At 54.5% G+C, this 22,675-nt stretch overlaps 1 protein-coding gene across 1 annotated transcript; it reads right to left on the reverse strand.

The window, feature by feature from the left end:
• Positions 1-8,510: 8,510 nt before the first annotated feature.
• Positions 8,511-22,468, reverse strand: KLK13 (kallikrein related peptidase 13). The gene is made up of 6 exons (XM_055146078.1): positions 22,352-22,468; positions 21,972-22,047; positions 14,235-14,424; positions 13,536-13,804; positions 11,003-11,139; positions 8,511-8,964 (listed from the first exon to the last, which is right to left on the reverse strand). Exons 2-6 carry the CDS (start codon positions 22,021-22,023, stop codon positions 8,779-8,781), a joined length of 834 nt encoding a protein of 277 aa, XP_055002053.1. The 5' UTR covers positions 22,024-22,047; positions 22,352-22,468; the 3' UTR covers positions 8,511-8,778.
• Positions 22,469-22,675: the final 207 nt, after the last annotated feature.

Genomic DNA, 22,675 nt, shown 5'->3' on the forward strand with positions numbered 1-22,675 from the left:
AGAAAAACAAATAATCCAACCCCCTCCCCCAAAACAAAATAAATGACCAATCAAACTTGTGCTGGGCTTGGGTGGCCTGCTCCGCCCCACCACTGTGGCCCCGGAGCCCTGGCACACTCCACCACACCCCTTCTTCATCTCAGAGGTGACCCCAGCACCTGAGTCTTGACAGATCCCCGACATGCCCCCTCCCCTCCTCAGCCTGTTCCTCCTGTCTCCAGATGCCTGCGCAAGGCCCCTGGCCGCCTCCTACCCGCCGTCTCTCCCCCTGGATTCTCAGATTCCATCTCCTCCTCTTCCCTCCAGACACCCGTTCCCACAGCCTGGAGAGAACTTTCTAGAAGAGTGCCCACTTGCTTCTCTCCCACCTCACCTCTACCATGGCTTCCTGGCGTTAGGTTGGGGGTCCTGACCTAGACTTGCTGAAGCCTTGAGGTTCCCAGAGCAGCAGTTTTCGGGGTACATGTGTGTCTGGCTGGCAGCTGAGCAGGGCCCCCCAGGAGGGTCCTGGGCCTGACCCCGAATTCTAACTTGGGTTGCTGAATCTTCTCAGGCCACTTGCTGCAATGATTGACATTCTGGGGACGGTTTCTCCAGCCCCTTTCTGAAACCTCCTCTGTCTCTGGCCTCTTCAAGGCTTCTTCCAACCCATCTGCTTCTCTTGCCTCTTATTTTGTTTTGTTATTGAATCACTATGAGATACACAGTTACAAAGTTGTTCATGATCGCTTTTGGTCATACAATGTTCTAAGACCAGTCACTTCACCAGTGTACATTTCCCAGCACCAATGTCCCCAGGTTCCATCCAGCTACCTCCACCCCCAGCCTCCAACCTCCCTCTAAGACACTCTTCCTCCTCCTCCTCCTCCTCCTCCTCCTTCTCCTTCTTCCTCTTCTTCCTCTTGTCATTCTCTTCTCCTCCTTCTCCTTCTTCCTCTTCTTCCTCTTGTCATTCTCTTCTCCTCCTCCTCCTCCTCCTCCTCCTCCTCCTCCTCCTCCTCCTCCTCCTCCTCCTCCTCCTTCTTCTTCTTCTTCTTCTTCTTCTTCTTCTTCTTCTTCTTCTTCTTCTTCTTCTTCTTCTTCTTCTTCTTCTCCTCCTCCTCCTCCTCCTCCTTCTCCTTCTTCCTCTTCTTCCTCTTGTCATTCTCCTCCTCCGCCTCCTCCTTCTGTCTCTCTTTTTCCTGGGCACTGGGCATTATGTTTTGCAGTACAGGTACTGAAAGGGTATCATGTATATCCCTAAACTTCCTTTCAGCACTCAGTTCTTGTCCAGAGTCATCATTCCCAACCATCATTGCCATAATGGTCTCTTCTCTTCCTAACTGCCTCTCCCCTCCCACTTGTGGCAAGCTCCCAAGCAAGGGCCAGTCTCCCTGGCCCTCATTTCTACTGTTGTTGGTCATTGGTCTCATACTAGGTTTTTCATGTCCCACAAAAGAGTGCAATCATTCCGTCTGTCCCTCTCCCTCTGACTCATTTCACTCAGCATGATACTCTTCATGTCTTTCCACGTATAAGCAAATTTCATGACTTAATTTTTCCTGGCAGCTGCTTCCCTTGTTCTTAGAACAGAAGCTTGGGGTTGAGGGGCCCCTGTGATATTGCAATTAACAAGAAATGTCGCCTTTCTTTTTTTTTAATATATATTCTTGTTGTTTTATTTTGGCCACACCTACCAGTCCTTACTCCTGGTTCTGTGCTCAGGGATCATTCCTGGTAGGCTCAAGGGACACTATGGGATCGAACCCGGTGGGCCACATGCAGGGCAAACACCCTACCGCTGTACTATCGCCCCGGCCACAATAGATGTCTTATTCCGAGGCCCAGAGCGGTAGCTGAGGGCTGACCGCAGGCTTCGAATGAGGCAGCCCAGACTCTGTCCCTGGTCCTTCCTCCCTCCCACCCTTCTCATTTCTGGGCCACACACAGTGCTCAGGAGCTACTCCTAGCATTATGATTGGTGGTGGTGGGATCACCTGCTAGTGATCACCTGCGGGACCAGAGATGGGATCCGACTGATAAAGGCCTCTTTTGTTGTGTTGGTGTTGACCTAGGACCCCACCTTTGGGAAGGCAGTCCTGCGATTAGAGGGCTGGAACTTTCCTGCCGCCCCCAGACCTGGGGCTGGAGGAGGAATGAGTCGTCCACGGCCAAAGGTCTGCTCCGCCGCCTATATAAGGAAGTCTCTCGGACTCCGGGCCCGGAAAAGCGGCTGGCCTGGAGGCGGTGTGGACGCGCGGCTCCATCCCACACCCAGCCTGTGCAGTGCTCCGCGCTCCGTGCTCCCACCTGTGGCTCCTGATTTAGGCCTTGGTAGGAAAATCCTCCATTGAGTGAGTAAACGATTTTGGTATTTTTTTCTTTTTTCTGTGTCCTCTAAGCGCCTCTAACAAATGGACGAACCCAGTGAAGGAGCCTCTGGTTTGAGACCTGAGTCCTTACCCTCACCGTGTTAGCAGATCACGCCCGAGTTGAACGGGAGGATGGGCTGCCCCACTGGTGACGTGGTAGAACTGCCTGCGTCCACCCCCCACCCCCCAGTCACCTCCCCGCTATACCGGAACTGATGCAGCGGCCACTTGCTCCCTTTCCTCTGGGGGCTCCGATCTTGCCACACAGTTGGCACAAAGGCAGAGTGCGGCTGGGACTCTGCAGACAGGGGCGGGGAGTCACAGGTAACAGCCCTGTGACCTCCCCGGGGCATCTCCACCTAGGATGAATTTTCCTGAGTGGGTGAATTCTCTAGGTGGGTGAATTTTTCTTCGTACAGAGAAAGCTTAGGAGCCGCATTGTGCATTGTTTCTGGCTTGGAGACGGTGGGGGCGAGCCAGGGGGGTCTGGATTTAGACTTCCGTGGAGTGGAACGGTGAAGCAGGGGGAGGAGACGCATCTCCCCACCCGGCCCGCATTTCAAACAGGCTTCCTTCAAGCTGGCCCAATCAGAGGGTGGGACCCGCTAAGGGGCGGCCCGACGTGGCCGAGGAGGGCATTCGGAATGCCCTCAACATGGGTGGCATCTCGCTCTGAGACCTCGGTCACCTGGGCTCTTGTGCCAAATGTGCTCGTGGCCCTGGAGGGTGTCCTGCTTTGCAAAATAACATGCTTGGGGCTTTTCTGCAGCTGCCTGCAAATGCCCCAACCCTGCATCGGAACTCTGGCCTTTGTTCTGGGCCGGGTTTGGAGCACGAGTCCATTCAGTACACTTCTCTCGGGGCGGGCTGCTTGGTTTTTCGAGGGTAGATGCGGGGGGCGGGGGGGAGGCGCTTTCTGCGACAAAGTGCTCCAGCTGGGGTCTTGGGAAACACAGATGAAAGAGCAAGGGCGTTAGAATCCCAGGGCGAAGCCTGGTTCATGCCCTGGGACCAGACCCTTCTTCCTTCTGCTCCACCTCGCTCCTTCCAAATCCCTTCCCACACAGGCTCCCATTGTCATTAAAATCGCCTTGGGCCAAAAACTGGGACTCGAAGGACTGGAAACTTCCCAGTCTCGGGGAGGGAGGCTGAGGAGCCAACCTGGCTCAGCCGCCCTCCGGAGTTTAGGTGACAGCTCTGGTCTGTCATTCTTCTCTGTTCCGTGGGAAGGATCTGGGAGGTCACCTTCGGCTCGCCTAAATCCCCAGCAGTCACCTGCGGCTGCTTACTCTGGCGGCCGGAGCCTTGGAGACAGATCCTTGTAAAACGCATCAATCAACGGTTCCCCTCACGGCTGCGGCTTAGTAAGCGCCCACGCAGACCAGGTACTTCTGGGACTTCCCGCAGGGCGATGCAGGCGACCCTGCCAAGGGTCTTCTTAAGCAGGTGCCCTGTACTAGCAACGTTCACACCTGAATTTAGGTGGTTCCTAACCCACTGGCTGAGTGGAATTAGCTGGTGGAGTTATCCGCTGAGTTTGGGCATTCTGCAGAAAGCTTCCTCTGTTTCCTCCCCTTCTATTCTCTCCATCACCGGGTATCTTTTGCTACTTTGTCTCTTTTGCCACTTGGATTGAGGATGTTTTGTCCTTGGCTATATTGTTTGGTTCTCACATACCTTCTTTTTTTTTTCTTTTTCTTTTTGGGTCTCACCTGGCGATGCTCAGGGGTTACTCCTGGCTTTGCACTCAGGAATTACTCCTGGTGGTGCTCAGGGGACCATTATGGGATGCTGGGAATTGAACCCGGGTCGGCCGTGTGCAAGGCAAACGCCCTACCCGCTGTGTTATCGCTCCAGCCCTCACATAGCTTCTTTTATTGGCTTATTGGGTTTTGCTTTCTCGCTACATCTGGCTCTGCGGTGTGGGCATCACTTCTGGTGGTGTCCTGCAGCGCCACAGATTAAACCCGAGACTCCAACATGCAAAGCACATGCTCCAACCCTTTAGACTGACTCTCTCTGGTCCTCACATAGCTTTGTTTAGGGGGAAGCCTCTTAAACAGTGCTCAGGGCTCCCTGGGACCACCTCCAGTGGTTCTTGGCTAACTGCGTGCAGTTGTTGAATGCTAATACCAGGGCTGGGGGTGGTGAGAGAGCTCTGCTGGGCAATCACAGTGCTCAGGGGCAGTGCTTGAGGTGGTGCTCTGGGCTATCCAGAGCTGCACCCGGTGATGTTCAGGGTGACCATTGTGGCGCCCAGGATTGAGCAAGAGTCCACTGCATGCAAGGCATGATCCTCCTCGGGCGCTGCACTGTCTCTCTGACCACTTCAAGTTTTTATTTTTAATCTGCTGCTTTGGGTGGGGCTACTTCCAGCATGGTATTGGGGTCTGTCCACAGAGTTCGGGGGTCACGCAGTCCACAGGGTGGAAGAGGGAGCAGACCAGGCCCTGCAGCCCTGAGCATCTCTTCCATTCAAACTTTTAAGATCTCAGGCTCTGGGGCTGGAGCGATAGCACAGCGGGTAGGGTGTTTGCTTTGCACACAGCCGACCCGGATTCAATTCCCAGCATCCCACATGGTCCCCTGAGCACCACCGCTAGGGGTAATTCCTGAGTGCATGAGCCAGGAGTAACCCCTGTGCATCACTGGTGTGGCCCAAAACCATCGCTGATGTGACCCAAAACTGCAGGGCTCTGAAATGTGCATTTATTTTCTTTTTAAAATTATTCTCCTTCGATAAATATGAGAATAAGAAAGCGTTGCCATTTGTTCCAGATCACAATTGGAACATTTTGGAGCTGGCGTGAAAATCTATAGTCAGTGCAAAGAAATGGTCCAAAAGGTTGAGGGCACACTTTGAACACGAGAACTCAGACTCCAGTTCCCTCCTGGCATGACACGGTCCTGTTGCCCATGGCTCTATAAACTAGGGGGCAAGGGAGGTAGAAAAAAGGGCTCCTGCCTCCACAGAGCCAGCAGTGTGAGGAGCAGTGTGAGGAAAGGCCTGGCTTCAATCAGGTCAGGCCTCACCTCTGCACAGACGTTCTGGGTCTGTCGCCATCCCTGACTGAAAAAAGAAATTTCAGGCTTTCGTAGCGAAGCAAAGTATTTTGTTTGTTTTGTTTTGGGGGTCACACCTGGTGGTGTTCAGGGCTTACTTCTGGCTCTGCATCCAGGGGTCACTCCTGGAGATGCTCAGGGGATCACATGGGGAGCCAGGATCAAGCCAGGGTCGGCTGCATGCAAGGCAAACTCCCTGCCCTCTGTACTATTGGCCACCCCCCAAAGACAGTTTCTAGTGAATGAAATTTACATTGCATTCCATGTAAGTTTACAAAGATGTGAGGAGAGAGAAAGAAAGGAAGGGCTTGCTCAAGAGAAAATGGGCTTCTCCAGAGTGGAAAAAGCAAGAGACACAGAGATGGGTAAGCGAGTTGTGTTTCAGGGAGCACACGGGTGTGAAGAGTGAGCCTGTTCTTCGCAGTTCTTAGATAAACCTGACTGTGGACATTTTATTTTTTTCATGGGATTTGCTGGGTTTGTTCTTCTGCAAACCTGTTCATATTCTCTAATGCTTTTTTCCCCCTTTTTTTTTGGGGGGGAGCCACACCTGGTGATGCTCAGTGGTTACTCCTGGCTCTGCACTCAGGAGTTACTCCTGGTGGACTCAAAGAACCATGTGTGGTGCTGGAGATCAAACCCAGGTCAGCTCTGTGCAAGATGAATGCCCTCCCCCCGTACTATCTCTCTAGGCCCACATTTTTCTCCTTTCAAGTCACTGGTTTGCCATTTGCTTTGCATGCATCCAGCCCAGATGCAATCCCTGGTTCCTCATAGGGTCTCCTGAGCACTGCCAGGAGTGACCCCTGAGCACAGAGCCAGGAGTAAGCACCGAGCACTAGGGGATGTGGCCAAAAATTAATTAATTAATAAAGGTCAAGTGAGGCTGGAGCAGAGAGTCAGGCAGCGGGCTCAGCAAAGACCTTTCCGGGTTCTGAGCTGCGTTTTGGTCCAGGTGCAGAGTTTATGGGGTCTTGGCTCTTAGGCTGTTCCACAGGGGACGAGAGTCTAAGGCTTGGTGTCTGGGACCCTGCGGTGCTGGGGATGGAAGCTGGGGCTTCCCAGGAGCTCAGCCCCCTGACCACTCTCTGGTATCTCGTGCACTTTTCCACAGGATGCCAATCTATGAGTGTGCTTATAAGCTGAAATCTCTCGGGAACCCTTAAACCGCTTTGTCTTGGGGCGGGCACTCTCCAGCATGCTAGGGTGACCGAGCTCACCTGGTGGTCTTTGGGGGCTCCAGGGATGGACCTGGTGATGTTCTGGGAACCACATGGTGCTAGGGATTGAGCCGGGGGTGGGGGGCTGTATGCCAGGCTGGGCCTTGCCCCAGCGCTCTCTCCTGCCTCCTCTCCACTCTGCAGGATAGGGCTGGGCGTGGGGACCAGCTGCGTCACTCACAGCATCTGACGTGGGTGCGGCTCTGTCCCATCTGCTTTCCCACTGCTTCTGCCCTGATCCATGGCTGCTCTTCCCAATCAGGGTGCTCTGTCTCCCTTTCCCTCACCCCTACCTCGGTCTAAAATGCCCTTGATGAGTTGCCTCCAGCTGAATCTTCTATGGTCCTCCCCTGCCCAGGCACTCAGCATTCTGCAGTCACTCTGGTCCTGAGTGTGCTCGAATAGGCTAACCAGGGACATTCTGTCTTGGTGGCTTCCTTCTGAGATACCCTCCCCTACACACACATGCACACACACTCACATGCATACACAGACTCACACACACATACATATATGTCTGAGAAGACATATACACATACACTCATATACTCATATACACATGCTCACTCATATTCAGTCACACGTGTACTCATACACACATACATTCAGACACACTCATACATACTCATGCATACACACTCACACTCATGTACTCACAAACACACTCACACTCACATTCATATACTCACACACACACACACACACACACACACACACACACACACACCCTTCTGTTCTTTGTAAAAGTGATTTTTTTTTCTTACCCTTTACTTTTTTTGGGGGGGAAGAGTTGTTTCTTATTTTTCTCTTTCTTTCTCTCTGTTTTCTTTCTTCTCTTCTCTTTTCATTGTTACTTTTGTCTTCAGTCAAATGCCTCATTCTCCCAGAAACGCCCCCCCCCCAATTTATTTAAAACAGCCACACCCCCATTATCCAACATCAAGTTCCCGAATCACATGTACTATTACCTAGAACTCATCACCACAGCCTGCAATTATTCCATCTGTGTCTTGTTTCTTTTCCACAAATCCCCTGTAGGGAGAGTTTATGTCATGCAGCTGGTCAACAGTTTACAAACAACCCAAACGGGGCTATCCTACCTCGCCTCTGGAGAGGCAGCTCCCCCTGTCCTTTCCTGCTCACGACAAAGTTGGGTGTCACGCTCCACCCTCCCCTTACTTCTTCTCCCAATGTGGGGCGGGAGGGTCAGGGTCAGGGTCCGAGCTGGGAATTGAACCTACAGCCTCGGCTGTGCCAGGGAAGGGAGTGCCCAACTGCGGAGCCCATGCCCGTCCCCACTCTTCCTTCCAAGTCATCGGCTGCCACAGACACAGCATCATCATCCCCAGCTGGCTCCTGAGTCGTACCCACCCCTGCACTGACCTTCAGTCCCGCCTGGGACTTCCGCCCTGGCTCCATTCACTGCTTCAGAAGCTGCATCTTGGCATCTCGGGTAAAGCAATAAATGACAAAGGGCATCGGAGAAGGGAGTTTGTGGATGAGCTAAGAGGACAAACTTGGGCCGGAGCCATAAGGACAGTGTTGGAGGGCACTTGCCGTGCACGCAGCTGGCCCAGGTTCAATCTCGGGCACCCCATATGGTCCCCTGAGCCCCCCAGGAATGATACCTGAGCACAAAACCAGGAGGAAGCCCTGAGCACCGTTGATATGGCCCCAAAGCAAAACAAAACTCAGAATGTTCTAGTGTATTGGCAATGAATATTCTTCAACATTTTATTTATTATTGTTTTATATATATGTATATATATATATACATATATATATTTCTTTTTTTTTTGGTGGTGCCATGGATTGAACTAAGGATCTCACCTACAGGAGGTAAGCACTCTACCCCAGGTGACATTTGTGGCCTTGAATAAATATTTGAAGGGGAGGTTCCATTCATTCCTTGGAGACGGGCTGGGCGGGGGGTTGGGTGTTCAGAGAGCGAAAGGGGCTTGCGGTGGAGCCGTTGAGAACATCGGGGTACTGGGTGTGTCGGGGCCGGGGCAGCCTGTCACTGCGACAATGGCACGGTTTGAAATGGCAGCTGACAGTGAGCGTTTGAGAACGTGGGTTCAAGGAGAATCCTACAGGCTGGGGAACAGAGTGAGGGGGTGGGGGGAGCAGGTATGGGGTGCTCATCACGAGCCCTTCACCCCTTTCCCATCGGGGGCTGTGTGTTTGCGGATGATGCCTCGGATCCACGGGACGTAGCGGGAAACTCGGGTGTAGACGCCGGGCCGGTTGGGCTGACCGCACGGGAAGTCTCCCCAGGAGATGATGCCGTGGAGGGTCCCGTTACACAGCAGGGGTCCCCCGGAGTCACCCTGAGTGGGAGGCAGAGCCGAGTGGGGGCCTCCCCATGGTCACAGGAGGGAGAAATGTAGAGAAAGACGGGAGCAGACAACCAGACAGCAAGACAGACGCAGTGCGGCTCGGTGCCTCACTCTCACTCTCACCCCGCTCCAGCTCGTCTCAGACATCTGTCCTTGGGGCCCCAGCGCCAGCTCTCACCTGCACCCCGCGCACCCCAGCCCTGCTGCGACTCTACGGCTCCCGGTGCCATCTTACTGTGTGCTTGGCCCGTGGGGGCCGGGGGAGGAGACCCCGCACCGCGCATGTCCTCACCCCCACCCCCGACGCTGCCACTGAGCTCAGAGGCCCCCCTGTATTTATTTTCAGTTTTGGCTTCTGGAGCCACGCCTGGCAGTGCTCAGGGCTTGTTCCTCACTCTGTGGGGGCGATTCCTCTTGGGGTGTGGGGGAACCCCGTGCAGTGCTAGGGATGGAACTGGGCTTGGCCACACTGGCGGTTGGCCCTGGGCTTGATTCATGGACACACGGATGGTGGGTTTTGTCTTGGGGGTTTAGTTTTAGTTTCCGCTTCCCCTTATTTTGGTAAAGTCTTTCTGATTTTTTTCATTTGTGTGTGTCTTCGGGGATGGAGCGATAACACAGCGGTAGGGCATTTGCCTTGCACGCGGCTGACCTGAGTTCAATTCCTCTGCCCCTCTCGGAGAGCCCGGCAAGCTACTGAGAGTCTCTCACCCGCACGGCAGAGCCTGGCAAGCTACCATGGTGTATTCAATATGCCAGAAACAGTAACAACAAGTCTCACAATGGAGACGTTACTGGTGCCCACTCAAGCAAATCGATGAGCAACGGGATGACAGTGACAGTGTGTCTTCGGATCAGGGCTCAGGCGGGTCATTTCTAGTATTGGTTGGGGGACCAGGTAGCACCGGACTCCCCCCTGAAAAGGAGGTAGTCAGCCCAGTGCCTGTACCCAGCCCCCTGTTTCCCTTTGGGGGAGAGTCCTCCCCGACTCTCCATCCACTCGGATCCCTGTGCTCCTTCACGGCCTCCCCAGTTCACCAAGTGGCCCGTTAAGATGGGGTTCGGGTGGGGGCGGGGATCGGAGAATCTCACAGCTCTGGCCAGACTCATGGTTCAGGACACAGCCTGGTCAGCCCGGTAAGGGGTCTGCCCGAAGGCTCGGGGAGACGACGGGACAGGAACGTTCTCTCTCTGGCAAGGTTGCTCCGCACATGGCATGTGAACCAAGGTTGACCTGGTGGGGGTCACCAGGCTATTGCAGAGGGAGGGTTTCACTGGCAATACAGCCAAACAGGTTTCCTCAGAGCTAGAGAGCCCTAACCGGGCCAGAGAGCATGCCTGGGCCAGCGTGGGCTTCAGCCCTGGCACTGCACCGCCCCCAAGTCCCACCAGGAGTGATCCCTGAGCACAGAGCCAGGAGTAAGCCCTGAGAATCTCCAGGAGTGGCCCCAGACTCCCTCCCACCCTACCCCACTCCAACGGCCATCTGGGTCTGAATACAGCTGCCCCTAGATTTTCAGTTACACAAATCAGAGGCTTGCATGTGCTGGTTGAGTTGGGGGGCTCTGTTACTGGCAGCCCAAAGAACCCCCACACCTACGCCTCTCAATGCAACGAGCTGGACAGCTCCTGTCAATCAAAGCCCAGGGTTCAGATGAATTCTCCTTGCCACGTGCAAATACTTCCTTTTAATTAACTAATGAATGTATTTAGGCTTTCTGGGCCACATCTGGCGATGCTCAGAGGTTACTCCTGGCTCTGCACTCAGGAATCACTCCTGGTGGTGCTTGGGGAAACATACAGAATGCCAGGGATTGAACCTGGGTTGGCCGCGTGCAAGGCAAGTGCCCTACCTGTTGTGCTATGGCTCCGGGTCCCAATACTCCCTCTTTAAACTTCTTTTTGTGTGTGGTACGAGGATCAGATGCAGGGACTCCCTTTATCCATGGGCTGTTTAAACTGCGAAAGATCTCACCGTGCAGACCCTGCCCGCCCCCTCCACCAGTGGTCCCTCGAGGTACAAGCTCACCTCACAGGAGTCCTTGCCGCCCTCGTCTGTGCCTGCACATAGCATGTTGGGCGTGATCTTCCCGGGGTAGACTTGGCGGCACTCCGCGTCCGAGCGCAGCTGGATGTTGACACACTGCAAGGTCTGCGGGTAACTCACTGGGAACAAGAGAAAAGAAGGTGCAAGGCCGCGTGTTCCAGATGGGCTGTGGGGGGGGGGAGGCACTAACTAGGGTGTTGGCTGGAAACACAGATTAAGGTGTGGGAAGGGCACATGGGACCAGGGATATGATGTAAGGGAGACGGAAATGTCTAGAGAAATGGAGAGAGGTGGCAGAAAAGGTGAAGTGAAAGGTGAGGGGAAGAGGTGGGGGTGGGGCTGGGAACAGGGAGGGGTAGTGAGGGGGAAAGGGCTGGAGAAGAAGAGGCCGTCTCTGCTTGGGAGAAAGAGGTGAACATGTGCTTGGAAGAGGGGCCGGCGTGAGGGCACGGTGGGCAGGCTGCTCACCCAGCACACGGTCCACCCAGGTCATCCCCAGCATCCCATATGGTCCCCTGAGCCCACCAGAAGTACAGATGACGCCTGAGCACAGAGCCAGGAGTCATCCCTGAGCACTGCCTGTGTGGTCTCAAATACAAGAAGGAAGGAAGGAAGGAAGGAAGGAAGGAAGGAAGGAAGGAAGGAAGGAAGGAAGGAAGGATGGGAGGGAGGGAGGGGAAGGAGAGAGGAAGGAGAGAGCAAGGGAGGAGGGAAGGAAGGAGGGAAGGAGGAAGGAAGGAAGGAAGGATGGGAAGGAGGGAGGGGAAGGAGAGAGCAAGGGAGGAGGGAAGGAAGGGAGGAAGGAAGGAGGCAAGGAAGGAGGGAGGGAGGAAGGAAGGAAGAGAGGGAGGGAGAGAGGAAGGAAGGAAGGGAGGGAGGGAGGAAGGGAGGGAGGGAGGAAGGAAGGGAGGGAGGGAGGGAGGAAGGAAGGAAGGGAGGGAGGGAGGAAGGGAGGGAGGGAGGAAGGAAGGAAGGAAGGAAGGAAGGAAGGATGGGAAGGAGGGAGGGGAAGGAGAGAGCAAGGGAGGAGGGAAGGAAGGGAGGAAGGAAGGAGGCAAGGAAGGAAGGAGGAAGGAGGGAGGAAGGAAGGAAGGGAGGGAGGAAGGGAGGGAGGAAGGAAGGAAGGAAGGAAGGAAGGAAGGAAGGAAGGAAGGAAGGAAGGAAGGAAGGAAGGAAGGGAGGAAGGAGTGAGCCTAAGAGAGTGGGACCTGCTGTGTCCAGGGCTCTCTCTGCTACAGACCAACTTTGTACCCCTATGATGGAGCCCACACACAAGGCCAATAGTTTCACTTGTTTCATGCTGAACATAAGTGTAACAATAGTTACAGTTATTCCTAGATTATAAATTGCATATTAAAATGAATATTGAATTTATACCATTTATTCTATCATTCATAATATTAAACTATTTATAATACTGTAATAATCTATTTGTACTATATAAATTCATATCCTACATTAGACTGCATGCGTCCTATATAACCAATTAATGAATAATATAATAAATCTTGGGGCTGGGGTAGCAGTCAGGGCACCTGCCTTGCATAAACTCAGCCGGCTGAGCTATCTCTGGCCCCTTCTCTCATCCTTTTTAGTATTTTTGGCTGTATAGTGATTATCAACATATCAATACATATTATATATTGATACCTAATACATAGTAAATCTCTCTAAAGCTATAAAACTTCAGGTATATGACATATAGCATTATTTTATATTCATTAAATTTATACATATTTGTGGGGGCATGCCCTGTGGTGCTCAGGGCTCAGTCCCGGCTCTGCACCTTGAGATTCCTCCTGGTGAGCTCAGGGGGACATTTGAGGTGCTGGGAATCGAATTCGGGTCAACCACTTGCAAGACAAGAACCTTCCCCACTGTAGTATCACTCTGGCCCCAACTATATACATATTGATACAAAGGTTTTATGAAATATATATTGCATGTAACATTTCATGCACAACATGTTAGATACCTTTATATTTTGAGTATTTACAAATTTTGTTTGTTTGGGGCCACACCTGGCGGTGCTCAGGGTTACTCCTGGCTCTTCGTTCAGGGATCACTCTTGGCGGTGCTTGGGGGACCATATGGACAATACTGGGGATCAAGCCCAGGCTGGCTGTGTGCAAGGCAAACGCCCTCCCGGCTGTGCTATTGCTCTGGCCCCTATTATTTACAAACTTAGATGAAGGATGCAAAAGTAACTTCTACATATGTGGCAGAAAATGTATCAGATGCAATATAGAGACAGAGATACTGACTTTTTCTTTTTTGCCTTTAGGGTTTTGAACCACACCTGCTGGTGCTCAGTGGCTTCTCCCTACGGTTCTGGGGTGCCGGGGAGAGAACTGGGGGCTCCCGCACGCCAAGCATCTCCTCTCGCCTCTGGGCCTCTGCACGCCCCGTGATATCCTCACGTAGAAGGCCTCTGCCGGCCTTTTCTCCCATCTCTGCCCCCCTAGCCCTGACCACTTGGCGGGGGCCGCTCGGGCGGCCAGCAAGGGGTGCGTACCCTGGGGGCTGGTGGTGGTGCCCCAGCCAGACACCAGGCAGGAGGTGCCCGGTGGGAGGCAGTCGTGGCGGGAGAGGGGCAGGACGCGGACGTGGCGGCTGAGCTGGGCCGGGTACTGCAGCTCCAGGAGCATGATGTCGTGGTCGTGGTTCATGTGGGTGGGGCTGACCTGGTACTGAGGGTGGGGGACGAAGCGGGCCACCTCCCTCACCTGCTCTCCCGGCTCCACACGGCTCAGGGCGTGCTTGCCCAGGTACACTCGGCAGCCCCTGGAAGGAAGGACAAAGGTGAGCTTGGCACCACTCCAGGCCCGGTGACCCCCAGCCCACCTGCTGCCTCCTCAGCTCCAAATCCCTCCTAGGCGGCACAGTCACCCCGCATGACCCCATGTGAACCCCCACGCCTATCCCCCCGTCCTTATTCCCAAATCCAAGAAGTTCAAGCCCAGTCCTGTTCTCTCTATATCTCTCTGTCTCTGTCCCTCTGTCTTTATCTCTCTTTGTTTTTGAGGTCACACCCAGCGATGCTCCGGGCTTACTCCTGGCTCTATACTCAGGACTCACTCCTGACGGCGGGCTCAGGAGAGCCAGAGATTGAACCTGGGTCGTCTGCGTGCAAGGCCTTTACCCACTGTGCTATCTCTGTCCCCCCCACTCCAGTCCCATTCTCCTACTGCATGTGCCCCTGGCCCCCACATACTCCTTCTGGCAGTGTGCAGCAGTGAGCACCCACTTGGGGTGCACCAGGACTCCCCCGCAGAGCAGCTGCCCATGGACTTGCAGGGCTGCTTGCCAAGGCTGAGAGTGGGGCTGGCAGGTGAAGCCGCCTGGCAGGAACCCGCTGGTCCCATTGGTACCGTTGATGATCTTGGGGTGATCCTGAGAGATGCCTGGTGAAGAAGAGGAAAGGTGAGCGAGAATGGGTGCAGGGGAAGAGAAGGGAGAGGAAGTGTGAGCGAGAATGGGTGCAGGGGAAGAGAAGGGAGAGGAAGTGTGAGCGAGACTGGGTGCAAGGGAGGAGAAGGGAGAGGAAGTGTGAGTGAGACTGGGTGCAGGGGAGGAGGAGGAGGTCTTCGGCTGTGGTTTCTGCTCTGGGGAAGGGTCAGAATGTGACTCCAGTGACTGGAAATGAGGGATTCATTTATTGGTGTCTGGAAATGAGTCTGGGTATAGGAGCCCCTAGGTGGAGGTTACAAGGAGGGTCCCTGGAACGAGGACACTCCAGATAGGTGGGCGGAAAAGTCCAATTTCTCTTCACATGCATTTCATTGCACCTCGCTTCAGTCCTCCTTCTACCCACGGGGTGGCGGTCACACGTAGAAGCTAAGACTGGCTCACCTATTTAGCCAGGCAGTATTTGGGGATGGGTTGCGGGGTGAGGGGGCGCGTTTGGTCCACACCCGGCAGTGCTCCAGGACCACTCAGTGCTGGGGATTGAACTGGGGTCAGTGCATGCAAGGCAAGTTCCTTACCCTGTCATATCTCTCTGAATCCTGCCCTGAAGCAGGATTCACTGATTCATCCCTCAACTCGTGATTCATTGACTTATCTATAGCCATATGTTGACTGATCTATCCTTTCTTTCATCATCCATCTATCATCCTTCCGTCCTTCCTTCCAACACATACTTGCCGGGTGCCTCTACCCTTTAAATACCACTCCCAAACTCCCAGCTCTGGACAGAGCTCTTTCAAGCCAATCGCTGTCAACCTTGACTGTCCGACACGCCTCTTGCCATTCATGCTCCCAACTTGATTTTCTCCACCCAAATAGTCCCTTTCGGTCTCTCCCACCTCGGCTCCGAACCTGGGGTGTTAGGGCCAGGGATGTAGCCCAGTAGAGGAACACTTGTATAGCATTGAGTATGAGGCCCTGGATTCAATCCCTACACACACACACACACACACACACACACACACACACACACACACACACACACACTGAGGAGTTAAACTTGCTTCTCCTTTTTCCTCTGTGACTCACACCAATAGGTCGTGTCGTCTTTACCTCCCCAGTGGCCATCCTTCCTCCTGCCCTCTCAGTTCTCCTGCCAACTCTTGGTTTGGGTCTCTTTCCTAGCCTGGACAACTGCTGGAGCCTCCCCTGGGATCCCATGAGATTCCTCCAATCCAGTCTTCCCGAAGCAGCCTAAGGGACCTTTGCAACAAGAGGGACCATGTCACCTTCCAACTTAGCCTCTCTCCCGTCCAGTAAGGTGCCCAGACCTTTCCAGGTGGAGGGCTCTGCATGTGGGAAGCCCTGATTTCATCCCCACGAATGCCTGGTGCCCTGAGCACTGCCAGGAGAGACCCTCAACACTGTGTGATTCCCCCCCAAAGCCAAACAACAGTGAAGCCCCAAGCCCAGACCTTCCCAAAGCCAGCAGGCTCTTCACCGATGCGCCTGGCTTGTCTCTGCTTTCTTTCGCCCCTGATCGCGCCCATGCAAGTGTTCTTCAAACACACCTTTTTGTGTGTTTGTCCTTGTATTACCCCTTCTGCTAAGTTCTTTCCCTACCTCTGGTGTCCCTGCGATGGGAACCACTCATTTCTGCAGCCACACCAGCACGCTTCAAACGCTCCAACGCCCTGTATGAGGAGAGCTCCCGTGTTGGATGGCGTCGACGTTGGACATAAATTTACATACGCAGGCTGACCTTGTTCTATCGGGGTCCACTTTGTGGTGTTTCACAGGTACAGCGCTTTGGACGAGCCCTCAGGCTAATGCCTCTGACTGGGGGCTGGAGCAATTGGACAACAGGAGGGTGTTGGCCTTGCACATGGCTGAACCACGTTCGATCCCCAGCATCCCATAGGTCCCCCTGAGCACCGCCAGGAGTGATTCCTGAGTGCAGAGCCAGGAGTAACCTCTGAGCATCTGCAGGAGTGACCCAAAAAGCCAAAATACAATAATAAAATAAAATAAAGCACTATGATTTGCACGGGGCTCAGATGACTGTTTTCAGCAGTGAACTCCTTTCAGATATGCTATTGGCTCTTTCCAAAGACATAATGCTGCTGTGCCCATAACAGGCGACAGTATTAAAAAGATTACTGTCCTAGGCACCGGGAAAGCTACAATTGTACAACTCACTTTTTTTTCCCCCCAGTGGTCTAAACCACAGTATGACACCTCTGAGATGGTGTCTAAACAATGCTCGGAAGCTACAGGATACAAGTCTAGGCTGGAGTGATAGCATAGTGGGTAGGGTGTTTGCCTTGCACTCGGCCGACCCGAGTTTGATTCCTTCGTCCCTCTCGGAGAGTCTGGCAAGCTACCAAGAGTATCCCGCCTGCACGGCAGAGCCTGGCAAGCTCCCCGTGGCGTATTCGATATGCCAAAAACAGTAACAAGTCTCCCAATGGAGACATTACTGGTGCCCGCTTGAGCAAATCGCTGAGCAACGGGAGGACAGTGATATAGACAGTGACACAAGTCTAGGGCCCTCTTGGTCCCTCCAGTTCAGCTTTAATATCACCTCAACAGCCATGCAGAGGCCCAGCCAGCTGGTTTATATCACCACCCCTAGCCAACTCCGCGTTTGTATTATTATCTCTGCGTGATATGTGTTTTGAGCGGGGAGGGCCACCCCGCAGTGCCCAGGCACTGCTTCCAGCTCAGTGCTGGGGACCCCGTGGAGTGCTGGTGGGGAGCGAACCCTGCCTTGCAAGCTCTCACCATGTGCACCCGCCCTTGGAGCTGTCCGAAGAATTACAGTCATGACTCATTTCTCATTTGGGGCGGGGTACACCTTCCTTTGCTCCGGGCTGACTCTGGGTTCTGTGTCCAGGGATCACTCCTGGCCTAGTGCTCATCACTCCATATGCAGTGCTGGGGACTGAAACCAGGTCAGCCAGGTGCAAAGCAAGCACTTTGCTGTACTCTCTCCCTCCCCTCCCTCCTTCCCTCCCTCCCTCCTTCCCTCTCTCCCTCCTTCCCTCTCTCCCTCCTTCCTCTCTCCCTCTCCCTCTCTCTCTCAGGGCCTCATTTCCCTTTCTATGTTCTTCCATGCAGATGCTTTTCCAAATTCTCCCCACCTTGCTTTTTGGGTCACACCCAGCGAGGCCCAGGGGTTACTCCTGGCTCACACACTCAGGAATTACTCCTGGCAGTGCTTGGGGGACCATATGGGATGCCGGGGATTGAACCCAGGTCGGCCGCATGCAAGGCAAACGCCCTACCCACTGTGCTATCGCTCCGGCCCCTCTCCCCATCTTACAGGCTGCTTTGACAGACCCCTTGCCCACAGGTTTGCAGTTATTCAGCACCTGATCTCCACACACAGTAGGTGGCACACAGTAGGTGCTAAATGAATGAATACCATAGACCTGGACATTGGACACAGCAGTCGTGAAAAGGGGACAGAGACTGTCCTGTGATGAAAGGGCTTTCTCCCATTGGGGCCCTCGGACAAGGAGCCAGCCTGCTTTCTCTCTCTTTTTGTTTATTTTGCTTCTTGGGTCACACCTGGTGATGCTCAGGGGTTACTCCTGGCTCTGCACTCATTTATCACTCCTGGCGGTGCTCAGGGAACCATATGGGATGCTGGGAATCAAACCCAGGTCAGCGCGTGCAAGGCAAATGCCCTACCCACTGTGCTATCACTCCAGCCCCCAGCCTGCTTTCTCAGCTGCAAAGGGGTAGAGTTCGCACCAGTTAAAGGTTCCCTAAGGCCTTCCTGTCTCCATCAAGCGCAGAGTTCCCTTATCAAGGGTGACTGAAAACAGAACAGGAGCGCCCAGCTCTGCTGGCGAGGGCTGTCTCTGCACCAGCTCCCCACCCCCTGACCTGACCCCCACCAGGAACGGTGATGAGTTCAGGGGTCCTCAAAGCTGGGATCAGAGGTCGCCAGAGGGCACAAGGTGTGTTAGTGATAGAGAAGAGTCTAAGAATCATCAGATTGAGGAGCTGGAGCAATAGCACAGCGGGTAGGGCGTTTGCCATGCACGCGGCTGACCCAGGTTCGATTCCCAGCATCCCATATGGTTCCCTGAGCACCCAGGGGTAATTCCTGAGTGCAGAGCCAGGAGTAACCCCTGTGCATCGCTGGGTGTGACCCAAAAAGGAAAAAAAAAAGAATAATCAGATTGAAGAGGGCAGAGCGATAGTGCAGCGGGAAGGGCATTTGCCTTGCCCTCCGCCAAATTTGGTTTGACCCCTGGCACCACACATGATCCCCCAGAGCACTGCTCGGAGTGATACCTGAAGCAGGGCCAGGAGTCAGCCCTGAGCACCGCTGGGTGTGGTCCACCCCCACCACCAAATCAAACTTACCATGCAGTGTCCTTTCTTCCTTCTTCCCTCCCTCCTGCTGCTCTTCATCCTTTTTTCAGTACCATGGATGGATCCCAGGATCTATACATGTCAGGTAAGTGCTCTACTTCCGAGCCCCATACCTGACCCACCCTGACCCGTTCAATTCCTCTTTCATTCCATATTTTATTTTTTTGGTGGCAGCATGGATTTTTGAGCCGTGCCTCGTGGTCCCAGGAGCTATTCCTAGCTCTGTGGTCTGGAGTGACCCCTGGTGGCACTTGGGGGAACCATAAGTGGTGCTGGGGTCAGAAATCAGAGTTGGCGCTGACCCCAGAGCTCTCTAGCCCTTCATTCCAAATTTTTCAGTAGAAAACCTCAGAGGATGAAAAATAAGCGTTTACTACCTGCCTCCAACCTTGCTGAATTCACTTTTATTGTGTTTTGTTTTGGGGCCAACTTTCACAGTTTTTATTCTGGTTTTTTTTTTTTTTTTTTTGAGTGGGGAGGGAGATAATTTTGAACCGTCCCTGGTGTGCTCAGGGCCTACTCCTGGCTCTGTGCTCAGGGATCACTCCCGGTAGTCTCTAGGACACCCTATGTGGTGCTGGGGATTGAACCTGGGTCAGCACCTTTAGCCCTGTACCGTCTCCCTGGCTCCTGACTTTAAAAAAAAATAGGTATTTTTAATTGAATCACTGTAAGATAGGCCCTCACAAGGCTGTTCATGATTGGGTTTCAGTCATACAGTGTTCCAACACCCATCCCTCCACCAGTGCACATTTCCCAGCACCAGTGTCCCCAGGTTCCCCCCAACCCCCCCACCACCTCCCCACCCCAGCCCGCCTCTATGGCAGGCACTTTTCTTTCTCTCTTTCTCTCTCTCTCTCTCTCACTCAGTCTCTCTCTCTCTCCTTTTCGGCATTGTCATTTGCAATACAGATACTAGAACATGATCATGTATATCCCTTTACCTACTTAAAACACTCAGTTCTTGTCCAGCATTAAAATCACATCTTAAACCACCAAGAGACAGCAAGAAAAAAAAAATACCCTAAAATCTATAAAATTGAACCAGCTACCATTGCTGTTTGGTGGGAATGAAAAATGGTCAAGGGGCTGGGGTGGAGCTGAGGGGTGGCCTATGTCCCTCTCTGTGGGGAGCCTAAGATGTTCCCCAGCGCGTGAAGGAAGAGAAGGGAGGCAGGTGGCTCACACAGCAGGCTGCAGCACCTGCCTTTTCATGCCGGAGCCCTGAGTCCCACTCTTGGTTCCCCTCGGCCCCCCGAGCTGGGGGACAGACCTAGCAGCTAAGAGTCACCCCTGAGCATCACCAGGTATGGTTGCCACAAGTTCTGGTGCTCCAACTCAACAAACACAATTCTTGTTTTATTGGGCAGGGTTTCTCCCCTTGAACCTTGCATTTATAGGAAAAGAATATGGGGATTCCTTTAGGACAATGGTCACAACTTGACTTTTTGACTTTGGCTTGACCCCTGCCAGGGGTGCAGCCTGGGTCCTCCCCGACGCTGCCTGACCCCCCGTACTCTCTCTCTGGCCCAGCTTTGCTTTTACTATTCATTAATCTATGTGCAAAGAGCAAAAACGTGCTGCCGAGGGGCAGGGCTGAGGGTAGCCGTGCGGCTGGGGATTCTGACTCAGGCCCCCCCTGAGCCCTTCCGGGGGCAGGATCCTGGGATCTGAGTCTGGGTCCTTCAGCAGTGACATTGCTGTCATTAGAGTCACTGACCTCATGAGGTTCCAGCCACAGCTGGTGCATGTGGCACTCCTGGCCCAGGGCAGGGCATGCGGAAGAGGCCTGAGACAGACCCAGGTTCTGGGAGAGCAGCCAAGGACAGCAGCCGCCCCAGCTTCAGGCAAGGGTGGCTCTGGGTGCCAGGTGCTGCCTGAACCCTCCCTCCACAGGTCTCGGTACAGGGGTCTAGGCTTTGGGGGGTGGGGACTGCCAGGGCAAGGGCCCCTGTAAAGTATTCCAGCTCCCAGCCGGACTCTGTGTAGCTGCCACCTCCACCATGTGCCACGTCGTAACTAATTATTACCTAATTATTTGGGTAATTGCTGGAATAATGCCTGCATCCCCGCTAGGTCCCGGGTGTGGAGAGCAGCTGCTTCTCTGCTTGTTCAGCACCCAGCACTGTCCTGGGCACCCAACGTGGCTATTGGATGGGGGGGGGGTGGATGGAGAGATGAATGGGTGGATAGTTGGGTGGATGGTTGGGTGAATGGATGGATGTAAAGGCGTATGGCGGATGGGTGGGTGTTTGGGTGGATGGATGGATGAATAGATGGATGGTGGGTGGATTAATGGATGCATGAGAAGGCTGATGGAAGGATAACTGAATAGATTATAGATGGAAAGAAAGAAGGCTGTGTGGATAGATGGATGGATAGATGGGTGGATAAATGGATGGATAAATGGATGGATGGGTGGGTGAAGGAAGAATGGATGGAAAGATGGGTGATGGGTAGGTGGAGAGAGGATGGAAGGACAGGGGATGATAGACGGAAGGAAGCCTGAGTGGATGGGGAGTGGGGGAGTGAGTGGGTGGGTGGATGGGTGGTAGAGAGAAGATGGGCGGAAGGACAGATGGACAGATGAATGAATCGTAGGCTGGGTGGATGGTGGATCCAGAGGCAGGAAGATGAAGCTTAAGTGAAAATAGAAGCATCTTGGATTCCAACTCTGGGTGGAATCGGATAGCTGTGATGTCACTCCAGGATTAACGACAAAGTGGCTGAGTTTTGGAGGGCTGAGGGTGGAAAGGTAACATGTGGAACAGATGTACTCCTGCAGCGGATGGGGGCTCAGGCCAGACCTGCGGACCCCTGGCCTGCCCTGCCCTGCTCTCTGCTCCCTGGTGCGCATTTCCGGCTTCACCTGGACTGGGGGAGCTGGGAAGCCCCCGTGCATAGGCGTGTCTCCCAAGCCGGGAGCAGCAGGGAAGCCGCCCAGGGCGGCGTGCGGGAAAGTGGGGGGAGGCCTGGAAACCAGGTCACGTAGGGGCAAGCCGGAAACGCTCTGGGCTGTCCCCGCGGGACCGGTCCGAGTGGGAGGGAACAGAGCTGGAGGCTCTCACCCCCCTGACCCCTCCTACCATTGGGGGGGGCACCCCGCCTCCCCTCCGCCCCCGCGCACCTGTGCGCACCTGCACGCACGTCTTACCGCCTGCCAAGGCCAGGGTCAGGAGGTGGATGGCTGTGGCCAGGGGCCACATGGCGCTCCGGGGGGCGGGGCGGGCCTGAGGAGGGGAAGGGGTGATGAAGGCCCGACCCTGGACACCCGCGGCCAGCCCTCCCCCACTCCCCCCCCCTCTGCAAGGCGCCCCCCCACCCCCCCCGTGGATCCCCACAGCTCCAGCCCCCGTGGAGGGCCGGGCCCGCGTCCTCCCCACACAGCCAGCCGGCTCGAGGCTGCTTTCCTGCTCTTCCCGGGTTCCAGCAGACCCCTCCAGGGCCCGTCCGTCCAGCTTCCCCTCCACCCTGCAGGCGCAGCAGTGGCCCCCACCTCTCCCCTTCCCCCCTCCCCTCCCTCTGGGTCCCTACCTGGGTGAGGGGTCCTGCTGAGCACTCAGCCGCCTGCTGCCTCCACCTTCAGCCCTGACCCATGGCTTTTAACCCCTGAACTCCCTCCCCCAGCACCTCTGCATTTCCCTGTTGCGGTCTTCCCTCTCCACCCCCAGAGGCGCAGCGCCTGTAGCCGGCACCCCTGTCAGGGCTTGGCCCTCGGTCTGGGCGGAGCCTGAGGAGAAGCCACGACCCAGTTGTGGCCCCACCCAGGCCTGCTGTGAACCTCCTGTGAACTCTCAGGGCTCTGACCCAGCCAGGCAGAGCACTGCTCCCTCGGTCCTCCTTCCCTCCTTCCCTCCC

Source organism: Sorex araneus, chromosome 8, assembly GCF_027595985.1.
Source record: "Sorex araneus isolate mSorAra2 chromosome 8, mSorAra2.pri, whole genome shotgun sequence".
NCBI classification, from domain to species: domain Eukaryota; kingdom Metazoa; phylum Chordata; class Mammalia; order Eulipotyphla; family Soricidae; genus Sorex; species Sorex araneus.